At 42.4% G+C, this 18,629-nt stretch overlaps 2 protein-coding genes across 13 annotated transcripts in view; one reads left to right on the top strand and one right to left on the bottom strand.

Annotated features, from left to right (window-relative positions):
- The window catches only part of LOC125440894 (amyloid beta precursor protein binding family B member 1 interacting protein), a 198,855-nt gene that overhangs the window by 19,808 nt on the left and 160,418 nt on the right, over positions 1-18,629 (bottom strand). For all 4 annotated transcript variants that reach the window (XM_048510981.1, XM_048510980.1, XM_048510979.1 and 1 more), the window contains exons 2-7: positions 13,811-13,882; positions 13,230-13,317; positions 12,572-12,855; positions 11,388-11,465; positions 7,808-7,967; positions 7,208-7,329 (exon numbers count right to left, since the gene is read on the bottom strand). In XM_048510981.1, coding sequence (XP_048366938.1) covers positions 7,208-7,329; positions 7,808-7,967; positions 11,388-11,465; positions 12,572-12,855; positions 13,230-13,317; positions 13,811-13,882 — 804 coding nt within the window. The remainder of the gene's footprint in view (positions 1-7,207; positions 7,330-7,807; positions 7,968-11,387; positions 11,466-12,571; positions 12,856-13,229; positions 13,318-13,810; positions 13,883-18,629) is intronic.
- Positions 1-18,629, top strand: part of ABI1 (abl interactor 1) — a 242,457-nt gene that overhangs the window by 121,177 nt on the left and 102,651 nt on the right. The gene's annotated exons all lie outside the window — the stretch shown is intronic.

Genomic DNA, 18,629 nt, shown 5'->3' with positions numbered 1-18,629 from the left:
CAGCTGAGATTGGGAAAGAGTCAACTTATAGTAGAAAACAAAGGCTGCTCAAATCCACCCACAGATTCCTAAATGTTGGCCAAATGTAAATGGAAAAATGGGTACCAAGTAAGCATGGAATAAGACATACCGCTTCCTACCTACATGCTTTCAAATAGGAATCATTTCTGACTATACTCCAAACATCATACACTTCAGAAGCATTCTGTTGGCATATGCAAGTGTTAGCTCTTCAGTCATTAAAGCATTAAAGGGGGCTGTTTATGAGCAAACAAATAGCTAATTAGCATATTGCCAATCAGGCATCATGTAACCTAGTTCTTTCTGGAAGTTAGGAGTTACCTGCATTAATGAGGTGATCTACTGATTATCATTTGTTAATCAATATCTTGCTGTTAGGAATGTGCAACGTCTTGTAGGCAAATTCAGAGGAAGTTGTAAAAGTAACTTCCCTCTTTGTTCTAGCTAGTCACATTTTTCACAATGTAGAAGCAAGTTTGGCTTTCTACCCATGTACCCCTCCCTATCTACTTTTTAAAATAAACTTTATTATAAACTAACTAGCAGCACCTGTGATCACTCACTCCGCTAAACAATATTTTTAGCTCACATTCTACCAGCAAGGTGCATAAACAAAAAAGATTTTATGGCTTTTTGATGCATTTCTTGCACAATACATTTTCCCTTAATGGAATTTATTTCATAATCCTCATCAAAGTGCATAAGTTCATGCTTCATTACATATTTTAGGTTCACTACGTCTATTCTATGAAATAACTGTCTGCAACCATTATACAAATCAAAGAAACAGGATACACCTGGGATTAAAAAACACAGGCACACAATCTGCATGAGTTCCTGCTGATACCGGTAATCGTAAATCACACTTAGAAATACTTTACACAGTCCTTCATTTTGGCAATCTTTTCTTAGTTCATTGATGGTTAGTCTTTGACATAGGCGTAGCGCCAAAGGGGCGGGGTGTGTGTGCCGTGACGCACTGGGTGGGTGCCCCTGAGGAGGCATTCCGGGGACATGGCAGGATGGGGTAGGATGGGGCATTCCAGAGGCAGAATAGGGCGTTCCAGGGGCTTGGAGGGGCATGCGAGGCACCGGGCGCACTTCCCCCTCGCTCTGTCCTGGTCCTTGAGTATTTAGTTTTTTTATTTTTCAGTTTTTAGTCTTTTGATTGTGAACCCAAGGTACAGTTGGTATTTATGATGACTGAGCTCTCTGTATCTCCCCACTTATTTCAGGAGCAGCAGTGGCGTAGGAGGTTAAGAGCGCGTGTATCTAATCTGGAGGAACCAGGTTTGATTCCCAGCTCTGCCGCCTGAGCTGTGGAGGCTTATCTGGGGAATTCAGATTAGCCTGTACACTCCCACACACGCCAGCTGGGTGACCTTGGGCTAGTCACAGCTTTTCGGAGCTCTCTCAGCCCCACCTACCTCACAGGGTGTTTGTTGTGAGGGGGGAAGGGCAAGGAGATTGTAAGCCCCTTTGAGTCTCCTGCAGGAGAGAAAGGGGGGATATAAATCCAAACTCTTCTTCTTCTTCTTCTTCTTCATCTCATACAGATACCAGGTAGACCTATCATCTAGTTGGGGGAGGGGGGTGCATTTTTTCTGGGAACTGAACCTGGGACCTCTGCATGCCAAGTGGGTGCTCTACCACTGAACCATGTGGAGTTTAAACTTGGGCTTTTCCAGCAAGCAAAAAAAGGGAATGTACACCTGCACATAAATGTTTTAGATATGTAGAAGTAAAGCAGTTAGAGCTTGATACTGGCCACTTGGGATCCCCAATTACAGGGGAACTTGCCTCCAAGAATATTACTATTATCTTCTTACACAGTCCCTGTTCATTTCGTTAAGGCTTGTACAGGAAACAAGCATCAAGGGACCTAAATACACACTCCCTGAAAAAGGTACCAGAAGCTGTTTGCATTTGCATGTTAGTGTGTACGTGAACAAGCCCAAATCTTGTCCTATCTTTGTCCTTACTATACAAACTCAAAACAGCTGCTGACAGACTAAACTGGAGAAAAAAATGAACTTCCTCTGACTACAAGCAATTTACATTTGAGCATCTGGTATTTATTTAGAGGCAAAGCAGACCACCTTGAGTCTATAGACTCAGTGCTACAGACTACATTTTGGTACTGACAAACCGAAAAAGACATGGAGGAAGTTTCTGGTTGCCAGGGGCACATGAATGTGATTCTCACACTTATGTTGTCAGATGTGTTTGCATCTCATTTACTAGGAGGTTATTTATTGTTGTTTACCCAATACTTGTCCATCAATGAAACTCAAAATAGCTTGGCGTTCGCCGCCTTTTAATAAAGGAAGGAGGACTTTATGTATATTATACTGCTAGCACTGTGTGGTCATCTACAGAGTTCACTGAGGAAGACTGCATGTCTTAAAGCAAGAACTCTCTCTGAAGTCAACTACTTTCAAGAGTCCAAAGGTCACAGTCAAAAGTAAAATGATTCATTTCTGATGATGCCCTGGGGAGAAATAGTGCCTGACGAACCGGTTAATTTATGCAATAGCTGCCTGGCATTGCTTCACATTGTACTATGCAAAAGCCCCAGGGAGCCTGATTGTTGTTACGTGCAAAGGACAAACTGGTCTCTTTGTGAGGAAAGGAATCCAGGTTACTTAACAGATTAGTGGAACAGTAACACAGACATAAGTTTTACACTTTAAAAAAAAGGAAAACATTATGTTCGCTTGCTGTACCTGTTGTTTCATTCATTCTATGGCTTCTATTGGTTTTGTACTTTTTTTAAAAAAACCCTCTTATTTACTGCATTTTGATTGTTTTGTACTTGTTGTAAACTGCCCAGAGAGCTTTGGCTACAGACAGTACAGAACAGAAACAAAATTAAAAGAAATAAATAATAACAGTAATAGCAGTGTTGCAGGAGTAATAAGCAATAGTGATAATGTGGTTACAGAGAGGATTATCAGTTCTTTGTTCCTTGTATTTATTATTCTTATTGATCTCTCATTTAAGAAAAGATGAGATTCTCAAAACAGACATTCTACAACACTGGAATTATTTTACTGAATTGTTTCAACTGATGGACTGTACAAATTTCAGCAGCCTTAGCCGCTGTTCGTAAGATACAGCCTGCTCTCTTTAGCCATTGTCTTTTATTGTACAAGGTGCAAGGAACAGCATAAGGCTGAGTCAAAGTAAAGGGTATTTTAAGCCAGAAATGATCAGTGTTAATATTTTTGATTAATTCTAACCTCTAGAAGAACTGTGAAATGGTAGGACTTGATACAATTATTTCCTCTGGGTCACCCTCATTCACCAGTGCCCAGGAAGGTCGTTGTGCAATGAATGAGACAACTGTGAAATAATTAGCTATATTTTCATTGTTGAGTGACTGCACCTGGTGCTTCCTTATTAAGTGCATAATATCCAGCTAGTTAACTAACAGAGGGCTGGATTCTCTGGCCCTTGAAAACAAGTTTCTATCAAAAATGTAAGGGGGAGGGGAGTAACATGATGCTGCCATGTAGCTTCCAAGATTGTAGCTGGGCATAACATACAAACCAACCTAGAATAGGTTGCCAGCCACAGATGCAGGCAAAAAGTTAGGAACAAGATCCATCAGGCCATGACCACACAGCCCGGAAAACCCACCAGAACCATTAGAATAGATTATTTGGTTTACTTAGGCTTCCAGGGATCTTGGGTTTTGCAGCCTGTCCATAAAGCCTTGTGGATAACCCAGCCCTAAAAGAAAACCACATCCCAGTTTTACATGTTAAAAATGACAATGGCGGCCCTTTCCCCACTTACCTTAAGCCCCACGCTACTCTCAAGTAGTGCGGGGTCCCCCAACACTCCCCACTACAGGGGCGGTGACAATGCAGCCGCCCTGACGCTGCCGCTCTTGCGCCCCCTCAGCGCGCGGCATCCCTGGCGCTCCTCGAAATGGCGCCTTTTGATGACCCCGTGGTCTTGGGCACGCGCCAGAGATGCCACGCGCTGAGAGTAGCGCGCAGCAAAGGGCAGCAAAGTTAAGTGGGGAAACGCCCGGCAATATCCAATGTAATATAAGAAGAAGAAGAAGAAGAGTTTGGATTTATATCCCCCCTTTCTCTCCTGCGGGAGACTCAAAGGGGCTTACAATCTCCTTGCCCTTCCCCCCTAACAACAAACACTCTGTGAGGTAGGTGGGGCTGAGAGAGCTCCAAGAAGCTGTGACTAGCCCAAGGTCACCCAGCTGGCGTGTGTGGGAGTGCACAGGCTAATCTGAATTCCCCAGATAAGCCTCCACAGCTCAAGCGGCAGAGCGGGGAATCAAACCTGGTTCCTCCAGATTAGTTGCACGAGCTCTTAACCTCCTACGCCACTGCTGCTACGCCACTAAGGCAATTAGACAGCCATCCTAAATAGGACTACTCAGTTGTAAGACAACTTAGTTGTCCGGCCAAACACCAACCTACTTGTCATTGCAGTCGCATTTACAGGGAATTTCCTTTTTCTGCTTTACAGATATACAGAGGATTAGTAAAGGTTCTCCCTTTTAGTCATGGGCTTGTGATCTTCCAGTTCATTGAATCACTGCACCAAATTTCATCTGGCAATGAAATTTTCCTGAGAGAACAAACAATATAACCAGTGGACAAATGGAGCAAGAAAGGTCTCCCATGCCGGCAGAAGGTTTGTTTTGAAAAGGTTTGTTATGCAGACGGTTTGTTTTTAAAAAAGAACAAGCTTAGTCAAGTTTCAAATGTCCTTTCATGGCTCACTTTATATACTAAACAAATCACATCTTGTAATAAAACGTAAAGCTCAATTTATTTTTGGAGAAATTAGAAAAGCCAGTTAGCATATCTCCTAGGTAAGTAGCCAGTAGTGGATCTGGAAGGCTTGGAGTCACATTCCACCTCTAATGTTAGCTCATTTGGGTGGCATAATAAGACAAATTACGTTTCCGCTCCCCTTCTTTAAAATGGGGATAATATTAAGCTGTATTGTAGAGTGACTGAAAGGAGACCCACCTATACTTTGCATATCAAAAGGACCATTTAAGTATTTTTATTAAATCGTGCAGGTGACCATGCCATCAAATTTTGACGTGTCAAATTCTCTCTTTAGTGACTAATTTACTAAACTCGTTGACTAATGCCAACCATTTCCTACATTTATTATAGGAACAGAAAATCATGCTATAGTAAGACTAAGCTATACCACTACCACATGGCTAGGCTGATGGCTACGGCTGTAGCTCACTGTTGCTATGGCAACAACCAAAAGCAGTTTCTTTTCCCAGTTCTGCTATTCCTACTGCTCAGGAAGACCAGGAAGTTAAAAGAAAAGCTTCCAGGACAGCTGGAAAGCCCAGATAAATACCTTCTTTTGCTAGAAGGCAGACACACATGCTTATGGGAATTCCCATAGGAATTCCCATAAGCATGGGAATTGTGAATGATAAGGATTTCCTTCTATTCAAACATGACCACTTTGCAAGGATTTAAATCTGAATCCCATCTAATCAAGCATGGTGTTCAGTAGGACTGTTACGATTAAGAAGATACAAATGTGAGAAAGATAGGCTGATTCCGCATGGGCCAAAAACAGCAGAGTGAAAACGGTGTGAAAACAGTATAACCCCTTTTACACCATTTTAAACCCTTTTACACCATTTTCACACCATTTTCACACTGCTGTTTTTGGCCCATGCGGAATCAGCCATAGAGAAGTTTAGCATTGCCGTGAAGGCCTTGCTGAGCAAAACAAGACGTATGCTGTTGTGTGGTAGAACTAGAGAATAAGCTCGATCAAAGACCAGGGATTCAGGATAAACCACACAAGTAATCATGCACCGAATGCCAAATGCACAAAGATGTTGGATTGGCAGCTGCACGTTATGTTGCTCGTGTGCTCTCGTCTTCATAATTTTTCAGAAACTTTTCTTTCACATTTGCCTTCTTTGATCAGAAGACAGCCACAGATAATACAATAGGCACACTAGTGCACTGAAATTTCATTCCAACTGAACCCGAGGGAATCACCAAAGGATGGCTTGACTACACTAGAAAAGCACTGTCCTCAAAGTTGTTGCATTAGAAACAAGCAACATTCCCATAGGAATTACCTTTTTTCGTTCAAGATTCACATGCAATTGTCCATGCTATATTTTCCAGCTATGCAAAAGACACGAGCACTAGCCAGTGGGTGTTATACGTGTAATTTGCTCCCACTGAATTTGGATACTTAGAAGACAAGACAATCCAAAAAAGAGCTATCTGCAGCGTGTCCAGTTATTGCTTCTAAAAGCCACCCTGACAGTCCTGAAATTATCAGGGACCTAAACGGATCAAGTCGGGATGGTGCATCTCCCTGCAATGCACTGAGCAGGTGCCAAGTTTTACCCACGTTGCAGTTTCATGCTAACAGTCCAGCATACAGACAGAATCTAGGTCAGTGATGGCGAACCTTTTCGAGACTGAGTGCCCAAATTGCAACCCAAAACCCACTTATTTATCGCAAAGTGCCAACACAGCAATTTAACCTGAATACTGAGGTTTTAGTTTAGAAAAAACGGTTGGCTCCAAGGCGTGTGTTACTCGGGAGTAAGCTTGGTAGTAGTCAGTGGCTTTGCTTTGAAGCAACTGTGCAACTCTTCCAACGGGTGAATCACGATCCTAGGAGGGTTTACTCAGAAGCAAGTCCCATTGCCAGCAACCGAGCATACTCCCAGGTAAAGGATCGTTCTTTAGTTCTTCACATGAAAATCAGTGGGGTTTAACAGCGCTTAACAGGGTTACCTACACTGCTTCCCCAAAACTAGGTCTTAGGTTTAATGCTAATAATTGGGCCCAGCAGCCCAGGCCAGCCTAGATGTGTGTGGGGGGGACTCTGTTTGTGCATGCCCACAGAGAGGGCTCTGAGTGCTACCTCTGGCACCCGTGCCATAGGTTTGCCACCACTGATCTAGGTCCTTCCTTCATACAGAGTAGATATTACAATGTCCTTCAGCTCCTAACTGAGGGGGCCTCTTGGTAGACAATTTATAATCCCCTGATATGTAGCAGGCAGAGTTTTACCTGGCACAAAGGCTCTCAGTGATGTTACTAGGTCAAGAATTAGGCGACAAAGCAAACAAAATATGGTTATTGTTGCAGGAACAAAGCTACATGAATATACAAAGTTTTGCCATATCATATTACTTTACCTGAGGGTTTTTAAACACAGCATATTTTTCACTTTTGTCCAAAAACAGGATCTTATTTTCACTGTCGCGAGTCCAGTCTGATAAGATGTCTATCACGTTCTCATGATCTTCAAAAAATCTTTCTAGAGAAACCAGAAATGGTAATACTGTTTTATTAGCACACAGAGCCCATGATCTCTTCACACAGAGTAATTAACAGAGTCAACTTCTGACCAAAATGAATTCCAGTGAAGAGTCTGTCATAATTTTAGGTGCCAAAACATTAACGCTTATAAAAGCAGCAGAGATTTCCCAGATTTATTTTTAGTTTATATTCCCATTTTGTTATACTTCTCTTTCTCACCCATGCTGTGTTGTACACGAGCAGCGCATACACGTACATGCACACACACACACACAATAAGGCCTTAGCAGGTTGGTGGTTTAACAAGACTAGGAGACTGACACTGATATGATACAGAGAGAGAGAGAGAGAGAGAGAGAGAGAGAGAGAGAGAGAGCCAGCAAAATGTCATCTGACACAAAACCATCAAGTCACCAACATAAAACTGTAAAAATATAACATCTGAACCAGAGACCCTCGGATGCTGGGCAACTTACCAATTAGTAGCTCTGTGTATATTTCATAAAGGCACCAGTCCACCCTGCAGTCACAGTAGGTTTTTTCAAAGAGATTATCCAAGACGTTGCGTGCTGTTTGCCGTTCATCCACCATCAGTGACTTTGTGCTGTTATCTTTCATGTGCACCTTGACAACAAGCTGGGGAGAGAATAATAAATCAGTCAATTCATTTCACTGTTGACTGAAAGGCTAGAGTGGTCAAGAATCTGTCTGGACTGATAAGAGATCAGGACAGAAGGGTGTTATTGATTCAGATGCATCATGTATCCATGATTGGACTGGGAAAAGAATATATCCTGGGAGAATTACCAAATCAACACCCTACCATCCCTTTCTTTCTATTGCTGAGAGCTAATTTATGCTTTGGGTTACTGAAAAAAAACCCACGGTGAAATATCCTGTAAAGATACTGTCCGCATGCTCTCTTTCTCTGTGATAAATAGTTGAACATACGCAGAAACAGGGATGCTGTTTCATTGAAAAAAAATCCAGCCACTCCACCCGCTTCTTTAACCAAAGTTTGATCTGCAGATGTTAGCAAGTTTTAATGCTTACTGGTTTAAACAGCTTCACCTGTTATTTTACTAGTCAATTTGGAATACACTGTAGCATTCATTTAAAAAGTGAATTCCAAGAATTCTACTGCCTTCCTGGTTCTTCGTATCTACTGGATGTTTTATTCACTAATAGGAGTTGTATCCAGCAAGGATGTTCAGACAATCGCACCCAATTAATTCTCTGTCATATTACAGATTCCATCCCAAATGGTTTTTGTCCACGAAGGACTTATGATCCCCAGCTTAGCCTTTTTTTGGTGGTCCTTTCATAGCAGCCGAAAAGTTGGTTGGATCCAAACTTTTGCCACAATTCAAAATCTGACACCAATTTAGAGTTAGAAGCGCAGCATTTAAAGTTACTTGGATGCTTTTCAAAAGACTAACTTTAAAAATTGGCTGAGGGATTTTAAGACTTGTTCAGGATCAGTTTGCCACACGCTACAGGTCACAAAATTTATACTCTTCTTTCCTGCTTCATCAGGACCACAAAGGCAGCTAACAGGTTAAAAACATACATAATAAAAACAGGTCTTAAAAACCATTAGAATCAACCAAAATGTATCATTAAAACAACTGAAACCAAGATCAAAATATTTACAAACATAAAGACAATTAAAACATAGGGCAGAAAGGAGGGATTACTGAAAGAACAAAAGAAGTCTTCACCCACTGGCGGAAGACAGCTACAGACAGATGAGTGTCTGAGGAGAGCGTTCCAGAGCTGCATGTAGTTCTCTCCTCATGGGTAATTTACATTTATTGTTTTTACCTTTACTATAATCTAATGAAACCACGAAAATTATTACTTGCTCTCACTACTAAAGAGAAAATAGTGCCATTCTAATCAGAGTTACACCCTTTTGAGTCCATTTAGTCTTACACTGTAACTGTATCCAGTCACCAAGAAAGAAAGGGGAAATTATCGGTTTCAGGATAGTAATTACAGACTGACAGAAAAGTACAAGAAACACTCAGATTATCTAAGAACAGGAGTGACAAAAAACAGGACTCTAGGCCACAAAAGTTCTGCTACTGTTCCACTGAAGTCTGATTTTAAAATGTCTGCAAAAACAGGTTTGGCAGTACAGAAAGAACACTTCCAGAGGAAATCAAGAAATAACAAGCCTTCATTTTGCCCTCTGAAAAGCAAGATGGTTTACAAACCTAAAATGCGTGCTTTTATTTTCTTTCTTCAGTAGTAGAATATTAAGAAAATATATTGGGTAGCAATAATCTACAGCATGCTGTTTAAAAAGGGGAAGTAATATCTAGCCACAGTTGTTTAACAACCTGGAAATGGGATTGCAAAGTTTTTACATCCTTTGTGGTGCATTAAACCTATAGAATTAACAACAACCTCCTCTCTATTTATTTTCAGATCTAAAGATTGTGTACACATTCTTTCACCAATGTAATTTTTCCTTATTTTTAAAAGGCATCTCTGCAATGTATTTTTACCCAGTAAAAACATTATTTTAAACTCACAGTGGCCCTAGCTTATGGCACGCTGTGGGTGTGAAGCAACTGCCATCCAGAAAGCCTGTCTCTCTTCTACCCCATCATTATCCCTTATTTTGGGGGCTCAGTAGTGAAAACAGTTAAGACGCTAAACCTGACACACACTGGGCACAGCTGTGTGATCAAATAGCCGCATGCCTGGACAGTCTCTGTGTGTGAGTCCTTGGAGTTGATTATAGTCAGTGCTGCTTTGTGTCTACTGAAACTAAAGGAAAATAAGTCTTAACTGAACAAATTAATGAAAGTATCTGCATTAAAAAAACAGCTACTTGTCACGCTTAAAATAAAGCACCAGTTTCTGTGACTCATGGAGGAGGGCTTAGTTACCATGTCCTCTTTGGCCACTTGTGGAGAATGGAGGTTACAGTTGCCAAAACCCAGAGGCGTAGCAAGGGAAGGAAGTGCCTGGTGCACTGGTGCGTCCTCCACCCCGCCCCTGGAATGGCCTCACCCCGCCCCTACAGGGGCACATCTCCCTTTTTTCTCCAGCTCACCTATTTTTTCTATTCTTCCCTCTACAACTCTGTCTCCACTTTTTTGCTTTCTTCTCTCTTCTTTCTTTTACCTTTTTCTGACTTTCCCTCCTGCCTTTGACTGAAAGAAAGCAAGGCTGGAAGGCTCAGCCATTCTGTTATGGTTGCCTAGCAACCCCCAAATGGCCACGAGATCTCAGAATTTCTCATAAGAATTCAGTGGGATTTTGCCTCTTAAAGTTGCAGATGTTGTGTTTTTAACCCCCCATTTTTTAAATTTCAGACTTTTCTGCAAATTTGGGCCTGCAAATTTGGGCCTTGGTAGAATAAAGCTCCTCATCTGTCCCTTGCTTCATTGTGTGAATTTTTGATCCACACCCTTGGGCCGAGTTCAGAATTGGATATAATGATTTCCTTAAGATCCAATGCGCAGGACTGGACTGCCCATACCAAAGTAGTCACTCTTTATGGAAGATCAAACTTGCAGATAATCAAAGTGAGGTGTATCAGGTGTTATAAATAGAGTGCGATCAGCTATTTAGAGGACTTCAGTTAAAGAATAAAAATCTTACTGACAGATGCAACCCATCTTTTCATAACTGACCTGGTTGGCAGCACAATGGAAAAGAACAACACACTTGGAAACAGGAAGTGGGTTTGTGTCCCACCTTAAGAGACAGGAATGCAGAAGACATCTCTTCCCTTTTTAAAATGCTCATTCTGATGCAATTTGTTGATAAATTAAGACTGGGTGGATGAGTGACCTCAGAACTTCCCTTGCCTTAACTCCTCTTGCCTTCTATTCCCCTTGCCCATCAAGCTGTAGTTTCAGTTCATTTGTTCGCAACCACAACTGACTGAGAGAAACAGAGACGATGAGTCAAGAAGCATCTAATTTGAATTGACTATCAGGATTTTTCTAAGGAAAGTTCTGAGAGAAATGAAGTGGCCTTGCACTTGACTGTACTTAACGTTTGAGGCTTGCTATCCAGCGTTCCACACAACGATACCTTTTTAACTTTGGCTTCCTTCAGTTTTTCTAATGCCAGTTTAATCTTTTCTGCTTTTGCTTGGGCCTCTTGTTCTTCCTGCAAGAAAGAAGAGGAGTAACATTTTAAAATTCCTAACTAAGAAAGTAACTCAGCAATGTGTCCTGCTTTAAGCATTTCATTCATATTTTAATATCTGCCTTTTGTTTCCAGCAGAGGATTATACATCACCAGCTTAAGGTGGAGGGGATGAGCAAAAGGCTATTCCATCTCCCTTTCCTATTATAAGGTCTACCCACCCATCATTACAGCAATTTAAGAACCACTGGAATGGCTTCAAGAAACTTTGTTGCTGTGATCTTTTTTTTAATAGGTGTATTATTGTTTCATGGCTGTCACTCAAAAACGTAACTGTTTTGCTATAACTGGGCTTCCAAACGGGAGCAACGATTTTCAGAGTATCCAAATTAGACTATCCTCCAGTTGTCCACTTTCCAAGTTCCTTCTTTGCTGCAACCATCCCAGAAAGACTGCAGTCCAAGCAAGTTAGTACACCATCTGGGTGGAGAGGTGTGCATTACCTCCTGTCCACACAGGTACCATTTTACAGTCAAATATCCCCTTGTGCTTGCCATTTTCTGCATGGTGACACCAGATGGAATTTTATTGTATTATTTGTAATTGCTGTACCATTTAGTGACTAGCACAGTAAAAAGGTCTCTAGTGAGACCCTGGGGGACAGAATGTCAGCTGCAAGGGGAGACCAAGGACCCTTCTGCACAAGCAAAATAATGCATTTTCAATCCACTTTCAATGCACTTTGCTGCTGGATTTTACTGTGTGGAATAGCGAAATCCACTTGCGAACAGTTGTGAAAGTGGATCAAAAGTGCATGTGTGGAAGGGGCCCAAGGAAAGTGAATACAAAACTCCGCCTAGGGTCGCTTTGTTATCACTGTGAATGCATCAGCAGAGAAGAGAGAAAGTAATTGTACTTTATTTCCCCTCAGTGGAATGTTGAGGCAAAAGACAGGATGCCAGGGACACTGAGGAAAGGTCTCCTCTGCCAATGGCTTCTGCTGGACTCTTTCACTGGATCTAACGGACCCAATATCTTTTGTTATTTAGCAAATATCCTCAGATCCATTTATATCAAGATCTATGGCAGGAGTTTGACTAAAATTAGTTTCTTCTGAGGTTTCTCACCTGTGTGAGTGATATCGTAGGTGGTGGTGGGAGTGGCGATGGCAGTGGAGGGTCAAAGGTCAGGTCTACAGGGGGAGGTGGCAAGTCATTCTCAACGGTGCCATATGTCTGAGAATCATAAGTGGCGGCATAATTTGCTGAAGGCTGAGTCCCAGCAGCTTGCTGATAGTGAATAGCATCCTTTTGTTCTTGAGAAGTAGTCTTCTTTTCTACTTCACTGATGTCTGCTACAAGATCAGCCATCAAAGCATCCAAATCAGTATCTTCCAGTGTATTCAAGGATTCTGTTAAGAAAGATTCCAAATTGATGAGAGATGATTCCAGAATCTGAGGGTCTTCAACATACCATAATGACTTTTCTAGGCATGGCTTCCCTGCTTGGAAGAACTGCCTTCTAATCCTGGGGGGTGAGCGATGGACAACCTTTTAATAAATCATTTCAGCAGAACATTAGAGAGTATTGTATCACATGCCAGATCAGATCTTGATCTGCATAGAACAAAAATAATATATAACAATTGAGTACAATATTAAACAGAACAATAGTTTCAGGGAAACCTTTTAGGATTGTGTTTTATTTGAGCCGTGGGGTTTCACTTCTTTCAAGACAGGGCCCAAATATGTATTGAGTATAGCAGTACAAGGTGCTAGCACTTACCATTTAAATCCTTAAAACCAACCACAAAATTAAATTCATCATTAGATGTTTTGGCAGGTGGAGGTGGGCCAATTTCAACTTCCAAGCTCTGTGAAAGAAGAAGAAAAAATCCTTCAGGCTGCATTCAGAGAAGTCATTAGAAGCTGTGGTTTGCTCAACCCACACTTCATTGCATAAACCCTGCTGGAAAATTAAGTGCATTCAATTGAGATTTTTAAAAATTCTGCTGTAAGAGGCCTGGCTGAAGCAGAAAAACTGAAAGCGGAAAGCCTTCTTTTCAGGAATACTGTGAAGATTTCAGACTCAGATTCTTCCCTTCCCCAAATTAATGAATTCTCATAAATTTCCCCATGATTTTAAAGAAAGGACCAACAGTGTGACATACAAAAACAGTTCCTTATGAACGTTGGCATTCAGAAAGACGACAAAACAGACTAGCCCAGGTCAGTGAATCTGTCCCTGAATCTTCTTTGTATTTGGAAAACTATAACCATGAAGATCTGAAAGGGAAGCAGGAAACAAGAAACGTCTCCCTTTTCTACCCCTTCACCTGTTCTTGAAAGCAGTAAAGGAAACTGCACCTGTGTCAGCAAATCCATTTCTCCCAACAAATTGCTGAACATTTGGTCTATATCTTCGCATGCTTGCTCCATCTGAAAAGAAAAAAGGACAGGAATATCACAAACCTGTTTACAACAGGGGAAAAGGTGCCCTGCAATATGATTCTTCTAACCACATGTGCTTTTCTCTTCTTTCAGCAGTGATGGTTTTTTTTTGTTTTTAAAGTGCTAGAGAGATGAGTTTTGAGAGTGGTCTCTAGGGTGAATCTGTGCTCACCTACGTGGTACCTCTAAAGAAAGTCTCAGACTCGGGTCAGAGCCAAGGAAAATAGGCTCCATTATATTTAAAATCTTCCCCTTTGTTCTTGCGTAATATGCAGTGGATTCATATAATGTAGGATACTGTATTGCTACAGCCATTTACCTCCTGGATTCGAAAGGAAAATTCAAAAGGAAAATTCAGGTGGTGGACCATGACAATAATAGAAAAGGAAATTTTACATGTTCAAATTATTACCATAATGTAATAAGCGCTAGTGAAGTGTGGACCTCCCATCTACTGAGCTTTAAAGAAATGCGATTTATTGAAGGACATGAAAAATCAACCGAGAACATCTACTATGACTTTTCACAAAAAAAGATTTAAGTGAGTTACATTGTGACTACTGACTGTTACAGTTCTTGAGCAAAGGAAAACAGAGCGCATGGTCACGTTTATCAGAATTTACCAAAGTAAGAATGGGCTGGCAGTGGTGGGAAAAGAGATGGGGTCAGAAGAGTCAATCTACTAGGAAAATCATCATCATTCGACAATAGACCAACTGGCCATTAGTCCAATTTCAACAGCATCCCAATTCTGATCATAATCAACACTGACAGGGCAGTTCTACACCATTATAAGCCCACTGAACTCGTACTGGCAAAACTATATTCAGGATTGCACTGTGAACCACTTGAAGTAAAATCAAACTATGGTTAAAATTCAACAATAGAGACATTTAGTAGAATATTCCCTGATGCTGTGGTGAAGGAATAAAAACTATGAATAAGTGGCTTTTAAATATCCATTATACATTTTAAAGTATTACTTTAAGGCCCACTTGAAAGTAAAATTGCAGAGCTTCAGAGTCCTTTGAGGAAAGCAGTTTTTATAATAATGGCCAGTGCGGTCATGCGGCCTATATGCAGGAAACACTTTCAACGTGATGAAACTACCTTGTTTTCTTTTGAGCAGAGGGAAAACTCCAGTGCCCTCACAAGAAGTGGGAACGACATGCATGAATTCTCTACTCTGCACACTGAGGTTCCTATTACATACTTGGACTTTCAATAGGCATTTGACAGAGCTCCTCACCAAAGACTCCTGTGTAAACTTAGCAGCCAGAGATAAGAGGTCGAGTGATCCCATGGATTAGAAATTGGGGAAATGACAGGTAGCAAACAGTAGGAATAAAAGGAAAGCTCCCGCAATGGAGGGATGTAAGCAGTTGGATCCCACAAGGATCAGTACAGGGGTCAGTACTATCTAATTTGTTCATAAATGGTCTGAAATAAGAGGTTAGTAATGTAGTGGCCATGTTTGTAGATGACACAACCTTATTCAGGATGGTGAAAACCAAGAGGAAGAAGAGTCTGGATTTATACCCTGCTTTTCTTAACTGTAAGGAGTCTCAAAGTGACTTACAAACTCCTTCCCTTCCTCTCCCCACAATGGACACCTTGTGAGATAGGTGCAGCTGAGAGAGTTCTGAGAGAACAGTAACTGGCCCAAGGTCACATAGCAGGCTTCATGTGAAGGAGTGAGTAATCAAACTTGGTTCTCCAGATTAGAGTCCACCGCTCTTCACCACTACACCATGATCTCCACAACTTGGGTGTGTGGCCAACAATATGGAAGATGAAATTCAGTGTTGGTAAGTGTTTGATGATGCACATCAGGATAAAAAAATCTCAACAAGTATAGGCTAATGGGGTCTGAATTTACTGAGCCTGAAAAGGAAAAAAAACATCTTGGACTCATGGTTAATAGCTCAATGAAAGTGTCAACACTGTGTGTGCTGCAGCGTTGAAAAAGACAAACTGTATGCTAGGGATCATTAGGAAAGGGACTGAAAATAAACTGGCCATTATTATATTGCCCCTGTATAAACCTATGGGGCAACTTCATCTGGAATACTACCGTATGTTTAAAAGGACCGAAGAGGGCAACCAAGATTAATCTTGGCTGGAATATCTTCCCTATGAGGAAAGACTAAAGACTCTGGGGCCGTTTCTGCACGAAGGCGGAAATGGCCGGGTCGGCGTGTATGACGCCGACCCGACGACGCTGGGACCGTCCGCATGGATGGTCCTGGGAACAGCCAGGCAGCCGGCGCCACGGAGTGCCAGCGCCCGGCCGACCTGGCATGTCCCCGGGCCTCCGGTGTGTCACCGAGGCCTGGGGACACGCCCCCTGGCCCTGCGCGCCTGCTCCAGCGGCGCAGGGCAGGGGGGCGTGTCCCCAGGCCTCGGCGACGTGCCGGAGGCCCGGGGACAAGGTGAGTGCTGGGTGGGGGAGGCGGTGTGAAGCCGCTGCCGTTCACTCGGCAGCGGCTTCACTGCGGGCGCTTCCCCAAAAAGAGCGCTGGGAAGCGCTCTGGGGAAACGCCGGCTTCAGGCCGGGAGGGCGGCGCAAGGGCGGCGCGGCTGCGTTGCAGCTGCGCCCCCCATGAGAATGGTGGCCTGGAGACGGCGTTTTTACCGTCTCCAGGTCGCCATTCATTGCCCGTGCGGAAATGGCCTGGGACTTTTCTATTCAGAAAAGAGAGGATTAAGAGGAACATGATAGAGCCTTATACATTTATTCATGGTGTGGAGAGATAACTTTTCTCCCTCTCCCCAAATACTAGAACTCAAGGGTATGCAATGAAGCTGATGCACAGTAGATTCAGGACGAACAAAAGGAAATCCTTCTTTATACAATGAGTGATTAGAATCTGGAATTTGCTACCAGAGGATGTAGTAATAGCCACGGGCATAGAAAGCTTTAAAAGAGGACTACCGTAGATAGCTTCATGGAAGATAAGTCTATCAGTGGCTATTAGCCATAGAGACTAAAAGGAACCTCCATGTTCAGGGAGTCAACATCAGAGGAAGGTCTCAGCCTCTATGCCCTGTTGTTGGACACCCAGAGAAACTGGCTAGCCTCTGTGTAAGACAGAGGATTCCCAACTAGATGGACCACTGTTCTGATCCAGCAGGGGTCTTGTTGTATCCTTATAGAAAGGATGGAAAAGGAAGCGTTGAACGGCAACCCACCTTTTATTTCAGCATGAAACCTTCTGTTGAGTTACCAACCATTTAAATTAATGAATGGTCTCTGATGCAACTTGCAGTTATAGATGACTTACAAACCAACCTTTTTCGCTAGAAATGGTACAAGATGAACAGGAAGAGGATTGCAAATAAAGATTGCAGAATACGATCACAGGAAAGCACGTGATTACAGAGGGAAAACATTGCACAAGTTAGAACTTTCTTATGCATGAAAATTAATCAGATCCTAAAGGGCAAGAAGGAAAGCAGTTAAGGTCACAGAGGTGGATTCCGCAAGGGCCAAAAACAGAGGTGTGAAAACGATGTAAATCCTTTTACACTGTTTTAAACCATTTTACACTGTTTTTACATGGCTGTTTTTGGCCTATGTGAAATCCAACTGAGTTTACTGTTTTTCAGTGGAAAAAGCTTAGTTTCCTGCTCAACAAATGATCACTTTTAGCAACTTGACAAACTTTGGCCCTTTCTGCACGGGCCATATACGGCGCCCTGGGGACAGCAAAAACGCCGTCACCAGGGAGCCGTTCGCACAGGCGGCGCTGCTAAAACGCAGCAGCACCGACCTGGCTCCCCTCTACCACCCCCAGGGCGGCGTCAGGCCGCCTCCAAAAACCTCCCTCCTGGAGGTTTTTGGGAAAACAGCGCGTTCCCGCCGGCACGGTGCGAACAGCACCGCCGGGAACACGCTGTTTTCCCCGTCCCTCTCCCACTCACCTCGTCGCCTTCGTCGCTCTACTGGACTGCTGAGACCCTCCCTCGCTGTCCTCCGACCCCTGGAGGTCGGAGGGCAGCGTGGGCGGGTCTCAGCAGTCCAGTAGAGCGACGAAGGCGACGAGGTGAGTGGGAGAGGGACGGGGAAGAGGCGGCTTCGTGCGGAGCCGCCTCTCCTGCGCTGGCCTCTGCGGGGACCACTTGGACGCTCCTGTACGAACAGCCCCCACCCCTCCACCGGCAGAATTCCTGCCGGTGGAGGAGCGCCCTTTCCGCAGTGCGGAAAGGGCCTTTGTTAATAGAAATCAGAGCATGAATTAAAAGAAATAGAACTGGGTACAAGGTATTTTAACTATTATACTATATAAAATTCCATTTAAGTGTACGTGTTGATATCATGATGTTATGGTTTATGTGTTTAAGTTTATACTTAAGTATAATTTGCCTACCAAATTCTTTTTAAATTGTAGAATTTGTCCACCAAATTCTTTTTAAAATTGTAACAATTATTTAGTTAAAATTAATTGGATTGTTTAAATGGTTAAGATTGAGTTTCTTCAGTATGTTGACCAGTGCTATTACACATCCATATAATGTATTCCCTTTTCTTTTTTTAAATCATTCTTTTTACTTTTGTAAGGTTCTGTGGAAAAATAAAAAAAATATTTTTAAAAAACAAATGTTGTGAGATCATTCCTGACAACATCAACTATAAGACCCAGACCCAGATATGCAATTTTAAAATGGTTCTATCAATTCTTTCCAATATTTGAAGAGAAAACTTCAATAGGGGTACCAGTAGGGGTGTATCTAC

The sequence above is a fragment of the Sphaerodactylus townsendi genome, linkage group LG11 (assembly GCF_021028975.2).
Source record: "Sphaerodactylus townsendi isolate TG3544 linkage group LG11, MPM_Stown_v2.3, whole genome shotgun sequence".
NCBI classification, from domain to species: Eukaryota; Metazoa; Chordata; class Lepidosauria; order Squamata; family Sphaerodactylidae; genus Sphaerodactylus; species Sphaerodactylus townsendi.
Note: the sequence above shows the minus strand (reverse complement) of the source record. Positions and strands in the feature narration are given on the sequence as shown.